At 47.7% G+C, this 14,749-nt stretch overlaps 1 protein-coding gene across 2 annotated transcripts in view; it reads left to right on the forward strand.

Moving 5' to 3' along the window:
* amph (amphiphysin) overlaps positions 1-14,749 on the forward strand; it is a 38,159-nt gene that overhangs the window by 2,442 nt on the left and 20,968 nt on the right. For both annotated transcript variants that reach the window (XM_040023492.1, XM_040023500.1), the window contains exons 4-7: positions 2,090-2,184; positions 2,275-2,370; positions 2,448-2,555; positions 2,681-2,766. In XM_040023492.1, coding sequence (XP_039879426.1) covers positions 2,090-2,184; positions 2,275-2,370; positions 2,448-2,555; positions 2,681-2,766 — 385 coding nt within the window. The remainder of the gene's footprint in view (positions 1-2,089; positions 2,185-2,274; positions 2,371-2,447; positions 2,556-2,680; positions 2,767-14,749) is intronic.

The following is a 14,749-nucleotide window of genomic DNA, read 5'->3' on the forward strand; positions in this document are numbered from 1 at the left end:
TGGGAAATTTTTCCTCAGACAGTCAGAAATATTATAATTCAGATCAGTACATTTACATATTTTTGTATCTATAAAAAGGAAGCTGACACTTGCGAGACTTTATCAAAGGTGTGAACATCACAGCAGAGGCCTTTGTGTCAAAGCAGCTGAAGATAAAACACAGAAAAACTTGGAGGTGATTTTCCTGGCCTGGGATTTTATAAAAATATTCTGCAGTACATCAAAAACGAAAGAAAATCATTAATCAACTTATGAACATTACCTCTGAAGTTACAGCGGTTTTATTAGAGACACAGCTGAGCGTTTTGCATTTTGTATAATTTTAAAAAGTTTACATTTGTTCAGAAGCCTATTGAACAGCAGAAATTAGGTTTTCTTTTCGGAAGTAAGTAAAAGGAAAAAAAAACAGCGGCCGACAGCGCTGTAAACAACGGTAGACGGTGCATAACAAGCAAGCGAATAATGCAGAAAACAGATTTCGGGGATAGACGGGAAACTGTTCTTGAAGTATACAGAGAGAGAGAGAGAGAGAGCTGTGCATGAAGTGTGATTTTATTGTGGTGGAAGCAAAACAGCAAAAGTCAGAGGGAGTCCATGACGATGTTTATGTGAAGCGTAGTTTGGATCTTCTTTTGCTGCTGGTTCGGTCAATATTGTTTGCAGAGAGATAAAACTAACAGCTTCAGAATCAGCGCAAAAAGGGCGTAAACACAAAGCGCGGACCTGCCGAAACATCAAAATCAGCGAGCTGTCGGCTTTCAGCCCCGACCGTGTCCGTGCCGTCAGGTAAGAAAGGCGACATCTCACTGATTCTGATCCGCAGGTCCGCGCTTTGTGTTTACGTCTTTGTGCAGAATCCGTGTTCCTGCTCTCATTCACTGTTTTAAATGTTTGGTGGTTGTCAAAATTTTGTGACGTTCTACCTGAGATTCTGGAATTTTGGGCAAAATACATTTATATAAAAAAATCGATTCAGGATTTTAATGAATCGATATCACGTTATCTAAGCCAGAATCCATTTTAATCGATGAATCGATTATTAAAACCCACCCCTATTTATAACCCCTATGAGCAAGCACTTTGGTGACAGTGGGAAGAAAAAACTTCCTTTTAATAGGAAGAAACCTCCAGCAGAACCAGGCTCAGGGAGGGGCAGGGCCATCTGCTGTGATTGGTTGGGGTGAGAGAAGGAAGACAGGATTAAGACATGCTGTGGAAGAGAGACAGAGATTAATAACAGATATGATCCAATGCAGAGAGGTCTATTAACACACAGTGAGTGAAGAAGAAACACTCAGTGCATCATGGGAGTCTCCCGGCAGCCTACGTCTATTGCAGCATAACTAAGGGAGGATTCAGGGTCACCTGGTCCAGCCCTAATTATATGCTTTAGCAAAAAGGAACGTTTGAAGCCTAATCTTGAAAGTAGAGATAGTGTCTGTCTCCTGAATCCAAATTGGAAGCTGGTTCCACAGAAGAGGGGCCTGAAAACTGAAGGCTCTGCCTCCCATTCTACTTTTAAATACTCTAGGAACAACAAGTAGGCCTGCAGAGCGAGAGCGAAGTGCTCTAATAGGGTGATATGGTACTACAAGGTCATTAAGATAAGATGGGGCCTGATTATTTAAGACCTTGTATGTGAGGAGCAGGATTTTGAATTCAGGATTTAACAGGAAGCCAATGAAGGGAAGCCAAAACAGGAGAAATCTGCTCTCTCTTTCTAGTCCCTGTCAGGACTCTTGCTGCAGCATTTTGGATTAACTGAAGGCTTTTCAGCGAGTTTTTAGGACTTCCTGATAATAATGAATTACAGTCGTCCAGCCTGGAAGTAATAATTGGTGACTGTTATGATTTGGTGCTGTATAATTAAAATGGAACTGAATTAAATTGAACTACAACTCCTGAGGAAACTAACATAGCCTCACAGAAAAGGTTTCAGTTAGATGGCGCAGGTGGGCAGAGCTCTGACCTCACTATTTAAAATTTCCGGACAGGACGATAGAGAAAAGCTTATCTTCTTCACGCAGTGAGTAGCAAAGTTAAATGTTGCCATTGTGACCACCAGCTGAAATTGTACTGTCATTGGCAGGGATGCAGCAAGCATCCATCAACCTGACTCAGTCTCTGCACGAAGTCTATGAACCCGACTGGCATGGAAAGGATGACGTCCTGACCATCGGGAAGGTCAGAGTCATAAAAACATCCCAGAGTACACAAGAACACCAAAATCCACCTGAAATATGTACCATAAACCTAGGTGTCTATTTTCTGCAGGACTGTGATGCATTGTGGGAAGACTTCCACAACAAGCTGGTGGACTCGACACTACTAAATCTGGATGCATACCTGCAGCAGTTTCCAGATCTCAAGGCAATCAACAGTTTGGTTAGGGAATGATTTTCTGAAATGGATGCATGTCATGAAAGCTCAACTTCTTTTTGTTTCAGACCCGTGTCGCCAAAAGAAGCCGCAAACTCATTGACTATGACAGTGCCCGACACCACATGGAAACCATGCAGACGTCTGGGATGAAGAATGACCGCAAGATGATCAAAGTGAGTCATTTCATGTGTGGACGGACATTCACAAGATAAAGGATCAGCTGTTTCCTGTTACCTGTGCAGCTGTTGTATCTGTGCAGGTGTTTTGTAGTTGATTTAATCATGAACTTTGTCTGTAGGCAGAGGAGGAGCTCAAAAAGGCACAGAAGGTGTTTGATGAGTTGAATACTGGTCTACAGGAAGAACTGCCAACTCTTTGGGATCGGTGAGTTTTAACATAGCATGCTAGGTTTGAGTGGGCAACTAAAATTTCAGGGTGAGTAACTTATAAGAAAAAAGGTTAAAGCTCCTGAACAACGAGCTCCTGGTTTGAGTCTGGATTTTAATGCTGACATCTTAGAGAAGGCTGTATGTCTGTGAAGGTTCTCAGTCATCCAGGTCATCGTAGTCAAAGGAGCTTGCAAAGAAAAGCGTCTGGACTTCTTTAAGTTGCTTGAAGACGTTTCACCTCTCATCTGAGAAGCTTCTTCAGTTCTAAGGTCAAATGGTGGAGAGTCCCAGATATAAACCTAGTGGGAGTGACCCCCCACAGAGGGACAAAAGGACCCCCTGATGATCCTCTAATCGCCTGAGCCAAGGTGGGAAACTGGGCGTGGGTCCCAATCAGCCAGAGTTTCGGGTATGTTCATTGTGAAACCTGGCCCCACCTTATCATGCGAATTCCTGAGGTCAGATGGCCCAGGATGTGAGTGGGCGTTAAGGCGTCTGGGAAGGGATCTCAAAACTGGATTATAGATGGCAGAGAGTTGGTGTCGTAAACCCCCGCCTCTGTTCAAAGATGGTCGCTCACAGATGGTCGATGCTCCGATCTTAAATATGATCAACCTATCTCTAATAATCAGCTATGTACCACAGGCCTTCAAGCTGGCTGTAGTTAAACCTTTACTCAAAAAGCATCTCTAGACCCAGCAGTCTTAGCTAATTATAGGCCAATCTCCAACCTTCCTTTCATATCAAACATCCTTGAAAGAGTAGTTGTCAAACAGCTAACAGATATCTGCAGAGGAATGGCTTATTTGAAGGGTTTCAGTCAGGTTTCAGAGCTCATCACAGCACAGAAACAGCTTTAGTGAAGGTTACAAATGATCTTCTTATGGCCTCTGACAGTGGACTCATCTCTGTGCTTGTCCTCCTAGACCTCAGTGCAGCGTTCGATACTGTCGACCATAATATCCTATTAGAGCGATTAGAACATGGTATTACAGGTAATGTCCACAAGGCTGCAGGTCCTGATGGCATCCTCGGGCGTGTTCTCAGAGCGTGTTCTGGGGAGCTTGCAGGAGTGCTTACAGACATATTCAATCTGTCCTTGGCCCACGCTGTGGTACCGGCCTGCTTCAAATCCACCTCCATCGTCCCGATACCCAAAAACTCCAACCCATCTAGCCTTAATGACTACCGCCCAGTAGCACTCACCCCCATCATCACTAAGTGCTTAGAGCAGCTGGTCCTAGCACACTACAAATCCTGTCTCCCCCCCACCCTGGACCCCCACCAATTCGCATACCGCCAGAACAGGAGCACAGAGGATGCAGTCTCCATCGCACTGCACTCTGTCCTCTCACACCTGGACAACAACAACACCTACGCCAGAATGCTATTTATAGACTTCAGTTCAGCATTCAATACAATCCACCCCTCACAACTCATCAGGAAACTGACAGACCTGGGCATCAGTTCCCTCATCTGCAAATGGTTACTGGACTTCCTGACCAACTGCCCCCAACATGTCCGGCTGGATAACCGCTGCTCATCTACAATCATAATGAACACTGGTGTACCACAAGGCTGTGTGATGAGCCCTTCCCTCTACTCCCTCTTCACCCACGACTGCAGACCTGCTGATGGTTCCAACACCATCATTAAGTTTGCAGATGACACCACGGTGATTGGCCTCATCAGTGACAACGATGAGGCCGCCTGCAGGGAGGTGGATCGTCTGGCTGAGTGATGCGACAGAAACAACCTGCTGCTTAACACCGAGAAGACCAAGGAGCTCATCGTGGACTACAGGAGGAATGCTGACCCACATCCACCCATCCACATTAAGGGGATGGCTGTGGAGCGTGTGAGCAGCTTTAAGTTCCTGGGAGTCCACATCTCCGAGGATCTCACCTGGACGACCAACTGCTCCAAGCTGGTCAAGAAGGCTCACCAGCGCCTCTTCTTCTTGAGGACTCTGAGGAAGAACCACCTGTCCTCAGACATCCTGGTGAACTTCTATCGCTGCACCATCGAGAGCATCCTGACCAACTGTATAACAGTCTGGTACGGGAACTGCTCTGCCTCGGACCGGAAGGCGTTGCAGAGGGTCGTGAAAACTGCCCAGCGCATCGCCAGAGCACCACTTCCTGCCATAAAAGACATCTACAGGAAGCAGTGTCTGAAAAGGGCTGAGAAAATCATCAAAGACCCCAGTCACCCATCACAGGGACTCTTCACCCTCCTGCCCTCTGGGAGGCGCTACAGGAGCCTCCGGACTAAGACCACCAGGTACCGGAACAGCTTCTTCCCCACAGCTGTCAGACTCCTGAACTCTGCCTCCTGACATCTGACCCACGTTAAACTCATGGACTGAACATACACACACCCACAACCACCTACACACACACACAATGGACAACTGTACCCTCATACACACAATAATAACATGGGCTGAACCACCACTCACAACCACTAGCACTTTATATAGCCTCTGTAGGAATTATATCTCACTTATCTTAACTGCACTACTGTATAGTTCTGTGTAAATAATCATTCTGTACATACGAGAATTTTTAATCCTACAACTGTTTACAACTTGCATAGTTCCAATTTCTGTATAGCTGTATATCCCAGATTTCTGTAAAGTTATTTATTTCATATTCTGTATAGTTTTTCATATTTATATCCTGTTCATATTATTAGAATTATTGTGGGTGATTTTAACATCCATGTAGATGCTAAAAATGACAGCCTCAACATGGCATTTAATCTGTTATTAGACTCAATTGGCTTCTCTCAAAATGTAAAAGAACCCACCCACCACTTTAATCACACTCTAGATCTTCTTTTAACATATGGCATAGAAACTGAACATTTAACAGTGTTTCCTGAAAACCCTCTCCTGTCTGATCATTTCCTGATAACATTTACTTTTACAATAATTGATTACACAGTGGTGAAGAGTAGACTTTATCAAAGTAGATGTCTTTCTGAAAGTGCTGTAACTAAGTTTAAGAATATAATCCACCCACTGTTATCATCTCCAATGCCCTGTACCAACATAGAGCAGAGCAGCTATCTGAACGCTACCCCAACAGAGGTCGATTATCTTGTTAATCATTTCACCTCCTCACTACGTACGACTCTGGATACTGTAGCTCCTGTGAAAACTAAGGCCTCAAATCAGAAGTACCTGACTCCGTGGTATAATTCTCAAACACGTACCCTAAAGCAGATGACTCGTAATCTGGAGAGGAAATGGCGTGTCACAAATCTAGAGGATCATCATTTAGCCTGGAGAAATAGTTTGCTGCTTTATAAGAAAGCCCTCCGCAAAGCCAGAACATCCTACTATTCGTCACTGATTGAAGTAAATAAGAACAACCCCAGGTTTCTCTTCAGCACTGTAGCCAGGCTGACAAAAAGTCAGAGCTCTTTTGAGCCAACCATCCCTTTAACGTTAACTAGTAATGACTTCATGAACTTCTTCACAAATAAAATTTTTATCATTAGAGAAAAAATTACCAGTAATCATCCCACAGATGTAATATTATCTACAGCTACTCTTAGTACTATTGATGTTAAGTTAGACTCTTTTTCTCCAATTGATCTTTCTGAGTTAACTTCAATAATTACTTCCTCCAAACCATCAACCTGTCTTTTAGACCCCATTCCTACAAAACTGCTCAAAGAAGTCCTGCCATTAATTAATTCTTCGATCTTAAATATGATCAACCTATCTCTAATGATTGGCTATGTAGCACAGGCCTTCAAGCTGGCTGTAGTTAAACCTTTACTCAAAAAGCCATCTCTAGACCCAGCAGTCTTAGCTAATTATAGGCCAATCTCCAACCTTCCTTTCATATCAAAAATCCTTGAAAGAGTAGTTGTCAAACAGCTAACAGATCATCTGCAGAGGAATGGTTTATTTGAAGAGTTTCAGTCAGGTTTCAGAGCTCAGCACAGCACAGAAACAGCTTTAGTGAAGGTTACAAATGATCTTCTTATGGCCTCTGACAGTGGACTCATCTCTGTGCTTGTCCTGCTAGACCTCAGTGCAGCGTTCGATACTGTCGACCATAATATCCTATTAGAGCGATTAGAACATGCTGTAGGTATTACAGGTACTGCACTGCAGTGGTTTGTATCATATCTATCTAATAGACTCCAGTTTGTGCATGTAAATGGAGAGTCCTCTTCACACACTGAGGTTAATTATGGAGTTCCACAGGGTTCAGTGCTAGGACCAATTCTGTTTACATTATACATGCTTCCCTTAGGCAGTATCATTAGAAGACATAGCATACATTTTCACTGCTATGCAGATGACACCCAGCTCTATCTGTCCATGAAGCCAGATGACACACACCAATTAATTAAACTGCAGGAATGTCTTAAAGACATAAAGACCTGGATGGCCGCTAACTTTCTGCTTCTTAATTCAGATAAAACTGAGGTTATTGTACTCGGCCCTGAAAATCTTAGAATTATGGTATCTAACCAGATTCTTACTCTGGATGGCATTACCTTGGCCTCCAGTAACGCGGTGAGGAACCTTGGAGTCATTTTTGACCAGGACATGTCCTTCAACGCACATATTAAACAAATATGTAAGACTGCTTTCTTCCATTTGCGCAACATCTCTAAAATTAGAAATATCCTGTCTCAGAGTGACGCTGAAAAACTAGTTCATGCATTTATTACTTCCAGGCTGGACTACTGTAATTCATTATTATCAGGATGTCCAAAAAACTCGCTGAAAAGCCTTCAACTAATCCAAAATGCTGCAGCAAGAGTCCTGACAGGGACTAGAAAGAGAGAGCATATTTCTCCTGTTTTGGCTTCCCTTCATTGGCTTCCTGTTAAATCCAGAATTGAATTCAAAATCCTGCTCCTCACATACAAGGTCTTAAATAATCAGGCCCCATCTTATCTTAATGACCTTGTAGTACCATATCACCCTATTAGAGCGCTTCGCTCTCGCTCTGCAGGCCTACTTGTTGTTCCTAGAGTATTTAAAAGTAGAATGGGAGGCAGAGCCTTCAGTTTTCAGGCCCCTCTTCTGTGGAACCAGCTTCCAGTTTGGATTCGGGAGACAGACACTATCTCTACTTTTAAGATTAGGCTTAAAACTTTCCTTTTTGCTAAAGCATATAGTTAGGGCTGGACCAGGTGACCCTGAATCCTCCCTTAGTTATGCTGCAATAGACGTAGGCTTTCGGGGGATTCCCATGATGCATTGAGTTTTTCCTTTCCAGTCACCTTTCTCACTCACTATGTATTAATAGACCTCTCTGCATTGAATCATATCTGTTATTAACCTCTGTCTCTCTTCCACAGCATGTCTTTATCCTGTCTTCCTTCTCTCACCCCAACCGGTCGCAGCAGATGGCCGCCCCTCCCTGAGCCTGGTTCTGCCGGAGGTTTCTTCCTGTTAAAAGGGAGTTTTTCCTTCCCACTGTCGCCAAAGTGCTTGCTCATAGGGGGTCATATGATTGTTGGGTTTTTCTCTGTATCTATGAAGCGCCTTGAGGCGACTTTTGTTGTGATTTGGCGCTATATAAATAAAATTGAATTGAATTGAAATTGAATTCATATCCTGTTCATAGCTTGTACTCACTACAGCCTGTACATGTCATGGTCTCCGTGCCTGCCCGGTCGGCCCCACAAGGCTACATTTGCTGTTTCTGTTCTCTCCCTCTCTGCCTGGGCGGAGCTCACTGTGGGCTCCCACCCTTGGCCCACACACACACCTGACAACAATCACCTGTCATCACCGGGAGCACTATTTGAGGCTGGAACACAGATCCTCTCGTCGCTGGATGATTGTACTACTGACGTTAGTGTTCTCACAGCTCCTGTGGACTTGTGCTTCATAATTCGTGATTTGTGATTAGTTGGTGACTTTCCTTCTCTTCTGCCTCAGATCTCCCCCCCCTTGAGTGTGAGCAAAGAAGACGTGAGCGAGTGTGAGAGAGCTACCCTGTGATTCCCCGGAGTTTTGGATCCCTTCACTGTACATATATTGCACTGGCACTGTAAATAAACTACACCTTGGAGACACCTAACCGCTCTGCGTTTGAGTCCCTGTAACCAGATCGTGACAGAATCATCCAGCCACGGAAATGGATTCAGCAGACCCAGCGGTCTCGACTCCCACCCTCGCCACTTTGGCCGCGATGCTGGCACGCCACGAGCAGATGTTTGTTCACCTTCGAGCAGAGCTCGCGAACCTCACACAGGCCGTGGCCCGGCTAACACCGTGACCGGCCGCTCCACTGGTCGCCGCTCCTCCGTCGGAGGCGCCAGTTCCAGCAGTAAGTGTCGCGCCACCTGCTCCCTCACCTGTTCACGTTGACAGATTTCTCCCTACTCCAAGGGCTTTCACGGGAGAGATTGATAAATGTGCTGGTTTCCTCACTCAATGTGCCCTTCAGTTTCGCCAGCAACCGCAAGCCTTTTCTACTGATGGTGCGAAAATTGCTTATATCGTCCAGTTACTCCAGGACCGTGCTCTAACCTGGGCTCAAGCTGCGCTTCAGGCGGAGCCGGACATCACCTTTTCTGACTTTCTTACTAAGTTTAAAGGTGTGTTTGACAGGAAAGCCACAACTGCCACCGCTGGCCAGCGCTTGCTTGCGCTTAAACAAGGTAAACGCAGCATGGCTGATTTTTCTATTGACTTTTCTATCTTGGCTGAACAGGCGAAATGGGGGGAAGAGGCCCTTAAAAGTGCATTGCTCACTAATGTTAATGAGGAAATAAAGAATGAACTGATGCTCCGTGAACTGCCTTCCTCCCTAGATGCGCTTTTGGCTTTGTGTATGCGGGTGGACGACCAGGTGCGCGCACATCGGAGCGCGCGCGCGCGTTTGGGGCATGCCCCGCTGGATTTTTGTGGGACCTCTACTGCTGCCCATGGGTCGTGTGACGCCGACACCGGGGATGGGGAAGAACCCATGCAGCTTGGGCGCTCACGGCTGTCGCCCGCGGAGCGCCAGCGCCGCCTTGCCTCCGGTGAGTGCGTTTATTGCAGCCGTAAAGGCCACTCTGTCTCCTCCTGCCCAACGCTGGCAAAAGGGCGCGCTCACCAGTGATCGTGAGGGTGCTGGTGGGCGATCTGTCGAGTGAAAGCCCTCTCCCCAGACTTCTTTTGCCGGCTACACTGCGTGTTCGGACTGTTTCTCATTCTCTCTCCGTTCTCATTGACTCTGGGGCTGAGCAGAACTTTATTGACACCTCACTCGCCGCCAAACTGAACATCGCCTTGGAGCCTCTGTCACGCCCTCTCCGCGTTCACGCACTATCGGGTCAGCGCCTGCCTGACATCACTCATGTTTCTGAATTCCTTTCATTATCTCTCTCCGGCAATCACACTGAAAGGATTTGTTTTTTTTCGTTTAAGGCTCCTCTCACTCCGCTGGTTCTGGGTCACCCCTGGCTTGTTCTCCACAACCCGCATATCGACTGGGAGAAGGGTGCCGTACTGGGTTGGAGTGTGGCCTGCCACATGAACTGCCTCCGGGCTGCGGCTTCCCCCGTTCCGCTCCCGCCCACGGCCTCGCCATCGGACGCCCCGGACCTCTCGATAGTTCCGCGGGTTTAACATGATCTGCGGGATGTTTTTTGTAAGGATCGTGCGCGGTCCCTTCCCCCGTACCGCCCGTACGATTGTGCCGTCGATCTTCTTCCTGGAGCTCCGCTGCCGTCTAGCCGCCTGTACAGCCTCTCCCGGCCTGAGAGGGATGCTATGGAGCGCTACATCACGGAGTCGCTGGCGGCAGGGTTGATTCGCCCCTCCTCTTCCCCTGTCGCAGCTGGGTTTTTTTTTGTGGATAAGAAGGATGGTTCGCTGCGGCCGTGTATTGACTTTCGGGGCCTTAACCAGATCACTATTAAAAACAAGTACCCTTTGCCGTTGCTTTCCTCGGCCTTTGAACTGCTTCAGGGCATGACCGTCTTTACCAAGCTGGATCTGCGCAACGCTTACCACCTGGTGCGCATCAGAGAGGGGGATCAAATCAAATCAAATCAAATCACTTTTATTGTCACATCACATGTGCAGGCACACTGGCACAGCACATGCGAGTGAAATTCTTGTGTGCGAGCCCCACAAGCAACAGAGATGTGCAAACACAACAACACAAACGAGCAAAATACAAGAATGGCCGACCTGAAACTAATAAATATATGTACAATATATAATAGTGTATGCATTTCTGGATGTGTATACTAAATATTTTCCTACGTGTGTGTGTGTGTGTGTGTGTGTGTGTGTATACACATTTTACAAATTAAATAGTAAAAAAAAAATAAAATAATAATAATAATAATAAAATATATAAATATACAGAGTTGAATATGTGCAAACAAGTGGCATTACTGTACAGTGTGGAGTGCATAATGTTGAAGTTCCAGTAGTGAAGCTGAGGTGTCTATGACGTGTTCAGCAGTCTGATGGCCTGGTGGAAGAAAGCTGTCTCTCAGTCTGCTGGTACGGGACCGGATGCTGCAGAACCTCCTTCCTGATGGAAGTAGTCTGAACAGTTTATGGCTGGGGTGACTGGGGTCCTTGATGATCCTCCCCGCTTTCCTCAGGCAGCGCTTCCTGTAGATGTCTTGGAGGGAGGGAAGCTCACCTCCAATTATCCGTTCAGAGCACCGCACTACTCGCTGGAGAGCTTTGCAGTTGTAGGCGGTGCTGTTGCCATACCAGGTGGTGATGCATCCAGTGAGGATGCTCTCAATGGCACAGTGATAGAAGGTCCTGAGGATGCGGGGGCTCATGCCGAATCTTTTCAGTCTCCTGAGAAAGAAGAGGCGCTGCTGCGCCTTCTTCACTGTTTTGTTTGTGTGTACTGACCATGTAAGATCCTCAGCCAGATGTACTCCAAGGAACCGGAAGCTGCTCACTCTCTCCACAGCAGCGCCGTTGATGGTGATGGGGGTGTGTACTTCTCTGCACCTCCGGAAGTCCACTATCAACTCCTTTGTCTTTGCGACGTTGAGGGTGAGATGGTTGTCTTGACACCAGTGGGTCAGGGCGCTGACCTCCTCCCTGTAAGCCGTCTCATCACCGTTGGTGATAAGACCCACCACTGTAGTGTCGTCCGCAAACTTCACAATGATGTTGGAGCTGTTAGTGGCTGTGCAGTCGTAGGTGTAGAGTGAGTACAGGAGAGGGCTCAGTACACACCCCTGTGGAGCACCAGTGTTCAGTGTGATGGGGGATGAGGTGATGCTGCCCAGTCTGACCACCTGGCGTCTGTCAGACAGGAAGCTAAGGATCCAGCTGCAGAGGGAGCTGCTCAGTCCTAGATCCTGCAGTTTCCTGTCCAGCTTCGAGGGAACGATGGTATTGAATGCTGAGCTGTAATCTACAAACAGCATTCTCACATACGTGTCTCTCTTCTCCAGGTGTGACAGGGCAGTGTGTAGTGTCAGGGCTATGGCATCATCAGTGGACCTGTTGTGGCGGTATGCGAACTGTAGAGGGTCCAGTGAGTCGGGTAGTGCAGAGCAGATGAAGTCCCTGACCAGCTTCTCGAAGCATTTGCTTATGATGGGGGTCAGGGCTACAGGTCGCCAGTCGTTCAATGAGGAGATGGTGGAGGATTTGGGTACAGGGACGATGGTGGCCATTTTGAAGCAGGCTGGGACTACAGACAGAGAGAGGGAAAGGTTGAAGATGTGCGTGAACACTCCAGCCAGCTGAGCCGCGCATGACCTGAGGACGCGGCCGGGAATCCCGTCCGGACCAGTAGCTTTGCGTGTGTTCACCTTCCTGAAGCACTTCCGCACATCCTCCTCAGACACAGTGTGCGCACTGACGTCATCCGCGGTGCGCACACTGTCCGGTCTCATGGTGTTCGCTGTCTCGAATCTAGCGTAGAATATGTTTAGATCCTCACACAGAGAGGCCGTGGTCTGCGGTGTGCTGGTTTTCCCTCTAAAGTCTGTGATCGTGTTTAGTCCCTGCCACATACTCCGAGGGTTGTCAAACTGTTGCTCCACCCTGTCCCTGTACTCACGTTTGGCTGCTTTGATCGTCTTCCGGAGTTGGTAATGTGCGTGTTTGTAGTCCGATGTGTTCGCGGAGGCAAAGGCGGTGTTCCGTGCCGCCAGTGCCTCGCGAACATCTCCGTTAATCCAGGGTTTTTGATTTGGGAAGGATTTGACTGTTCTGGATGGGACGACATCTTCCACGCATTTCCTGATAAATCCACAGACTGAGTCTGTGTATTCATCAATGTCTCTGGCGGCCACGTGAAACATTTCCCAGTCCGCGTGATCAAAACAGTCCCGCAGCGCAGACTCCGATTGGTCCGTCCAACAGTGCACCGCCCTCCGGGTTGGAGCTTCCTGTTTCAGCTTCTGCCTGTAGGCGGGCAGGAGCAGGATGGAGCAGTGATCTGATTGGCCGAATGGGGCGCGGGGGAGGGCTTTGTACGCATCCCGGAAAGAGGTGTAACAGTGGTCGAGTAGCCGATTTCCACGTGTGTTGAAAAGGATGTGTTGATGGAGTTTTGGTGAGACTTTCTTCAGGTTTCCCTTATTAAAGTCTCCGGCTGTGATAAACGCCACCTCTGGGTGTGCGGTTTCCTCGCTGCTGATCACGCTGTACAGTTCCCTGAGTGCACGGTCAGTGTCGGCTTGTGGGGGAATGTAAACAGCCGTAATAATCACTGCTGTAAATTCCCTCGGTAGCCAGAATGGCCGGCACTTAATCATCAGGTACTCCAGGTCCGGTGAGCAGAAGGATTTGACCGGGTGCACGTTCGCATAATCACACCAGCTGTTGTTGATCATGAAACACACACCACCGCCTCTGCTTTTCCTAGTAAGATCCTGTGACCTGTCCGCGTGGTGCACAGAGAACCCCGGCAGTTGTATTGCGGAGTCCGGTACTTTGTCCGATAGCCAGGTTTCTGTGAGGCAGATCACGCAGCAGTCCCGCATCTCTCGCTGGAATGAGATCCGTGCCCGAAGCTCGCACAGCTTGTTCTCCAGAGACTGCATATTAGCCAGTAATAAACTGGGTAACGGTGGTCTGTAAGTGCGCCGTCTCAGTCGAACCAGAACGCCAGATCTTCTCCCTCTGCGTCGGCGTTTGCGGCCTCCAGGGCCAGAGAACAAAGGCGTCTCAGGTGAGATGAATGGGGGGTCTGCGAACGGAGCGTCCGTGTTGCAAAACTTGAACTCCGGAAAGTTATAAGAAAGACCGTCTTTTATGTCCAGTAAGGTTTGTCGGTCGTACACAAGGAGACAAGTGCTGCTCGTGAAAAAATAAAGGAAAAGTAAAATTAAACACAGAAGAAAGCCGTTGCTTGGGGGAGCTCGCGACGAGGCTGCCATACTCGGCGCCATCTTGTGAGTATGGATGAGTGAGGATGAGTGGAAGACCGCGTTCAATACGCATCGGGGCCACTTTGAGTATCTCGTGATGCCGTTTGGGCTGACTAACGCCCCCGCAGTGTTTCAGGCGATGGTTAATGATGTCCTTCGTGATTTTGTTAACCGTTGTGTGTTTGTGTACTTAGATGACATCCTGATTTTTTCTAAGACACTCCAGGAGCACAAGGTCCATGTCCGGCAGGTCCTGCTACGCCTTCTGGAGAACCGGCTCTTTGTGAAGGGGGGAGAAGTGCGACTTCCACGTAACTTCAGTGAGTTTTCTGGGCCACATTATCGAGAAGGGGGACTTGCGGACTGATCCGGAGAAAGTGCGGGCTGTGGTGGAATGGCCTACTCCTCCTGATCGCCGCCAAGTGCAACGTTTTTTGGGATTCGCCAACTTTTACAGACGGTTCATTTGCGATTTCAGCAGGATCGCTCTCCCTCTTACTAAACTCACCTCTCCCAAAGTTCCCTTCCAGTGGGATTCTGCCGCTCAGCGAGCCTTCGCCCTGCTCAAGGACAGGTTCACCACTGCTCCCATACTCCGGCAACCGGACCTTACACGGCAGTTCGTTGTGGAGGTGGAC

The sequence above is a fragment of the Simochromis diagramma genome, unplaced genomic scaffold (genome assembly GCF_900408965.1).
Source record: "Simochromis diagramma unplaced genomic scaffold, fSimDia1.1 OVJJ01000385.1, whole genome shotgun sequence".
In the NCBI taxonomy this organism is placed as follows: Eukaryota; Metazoa; Chordata; class Actinopteri; order Cichliformes; family Cichlidae; genus Simochromis; species Simochromis diagramma.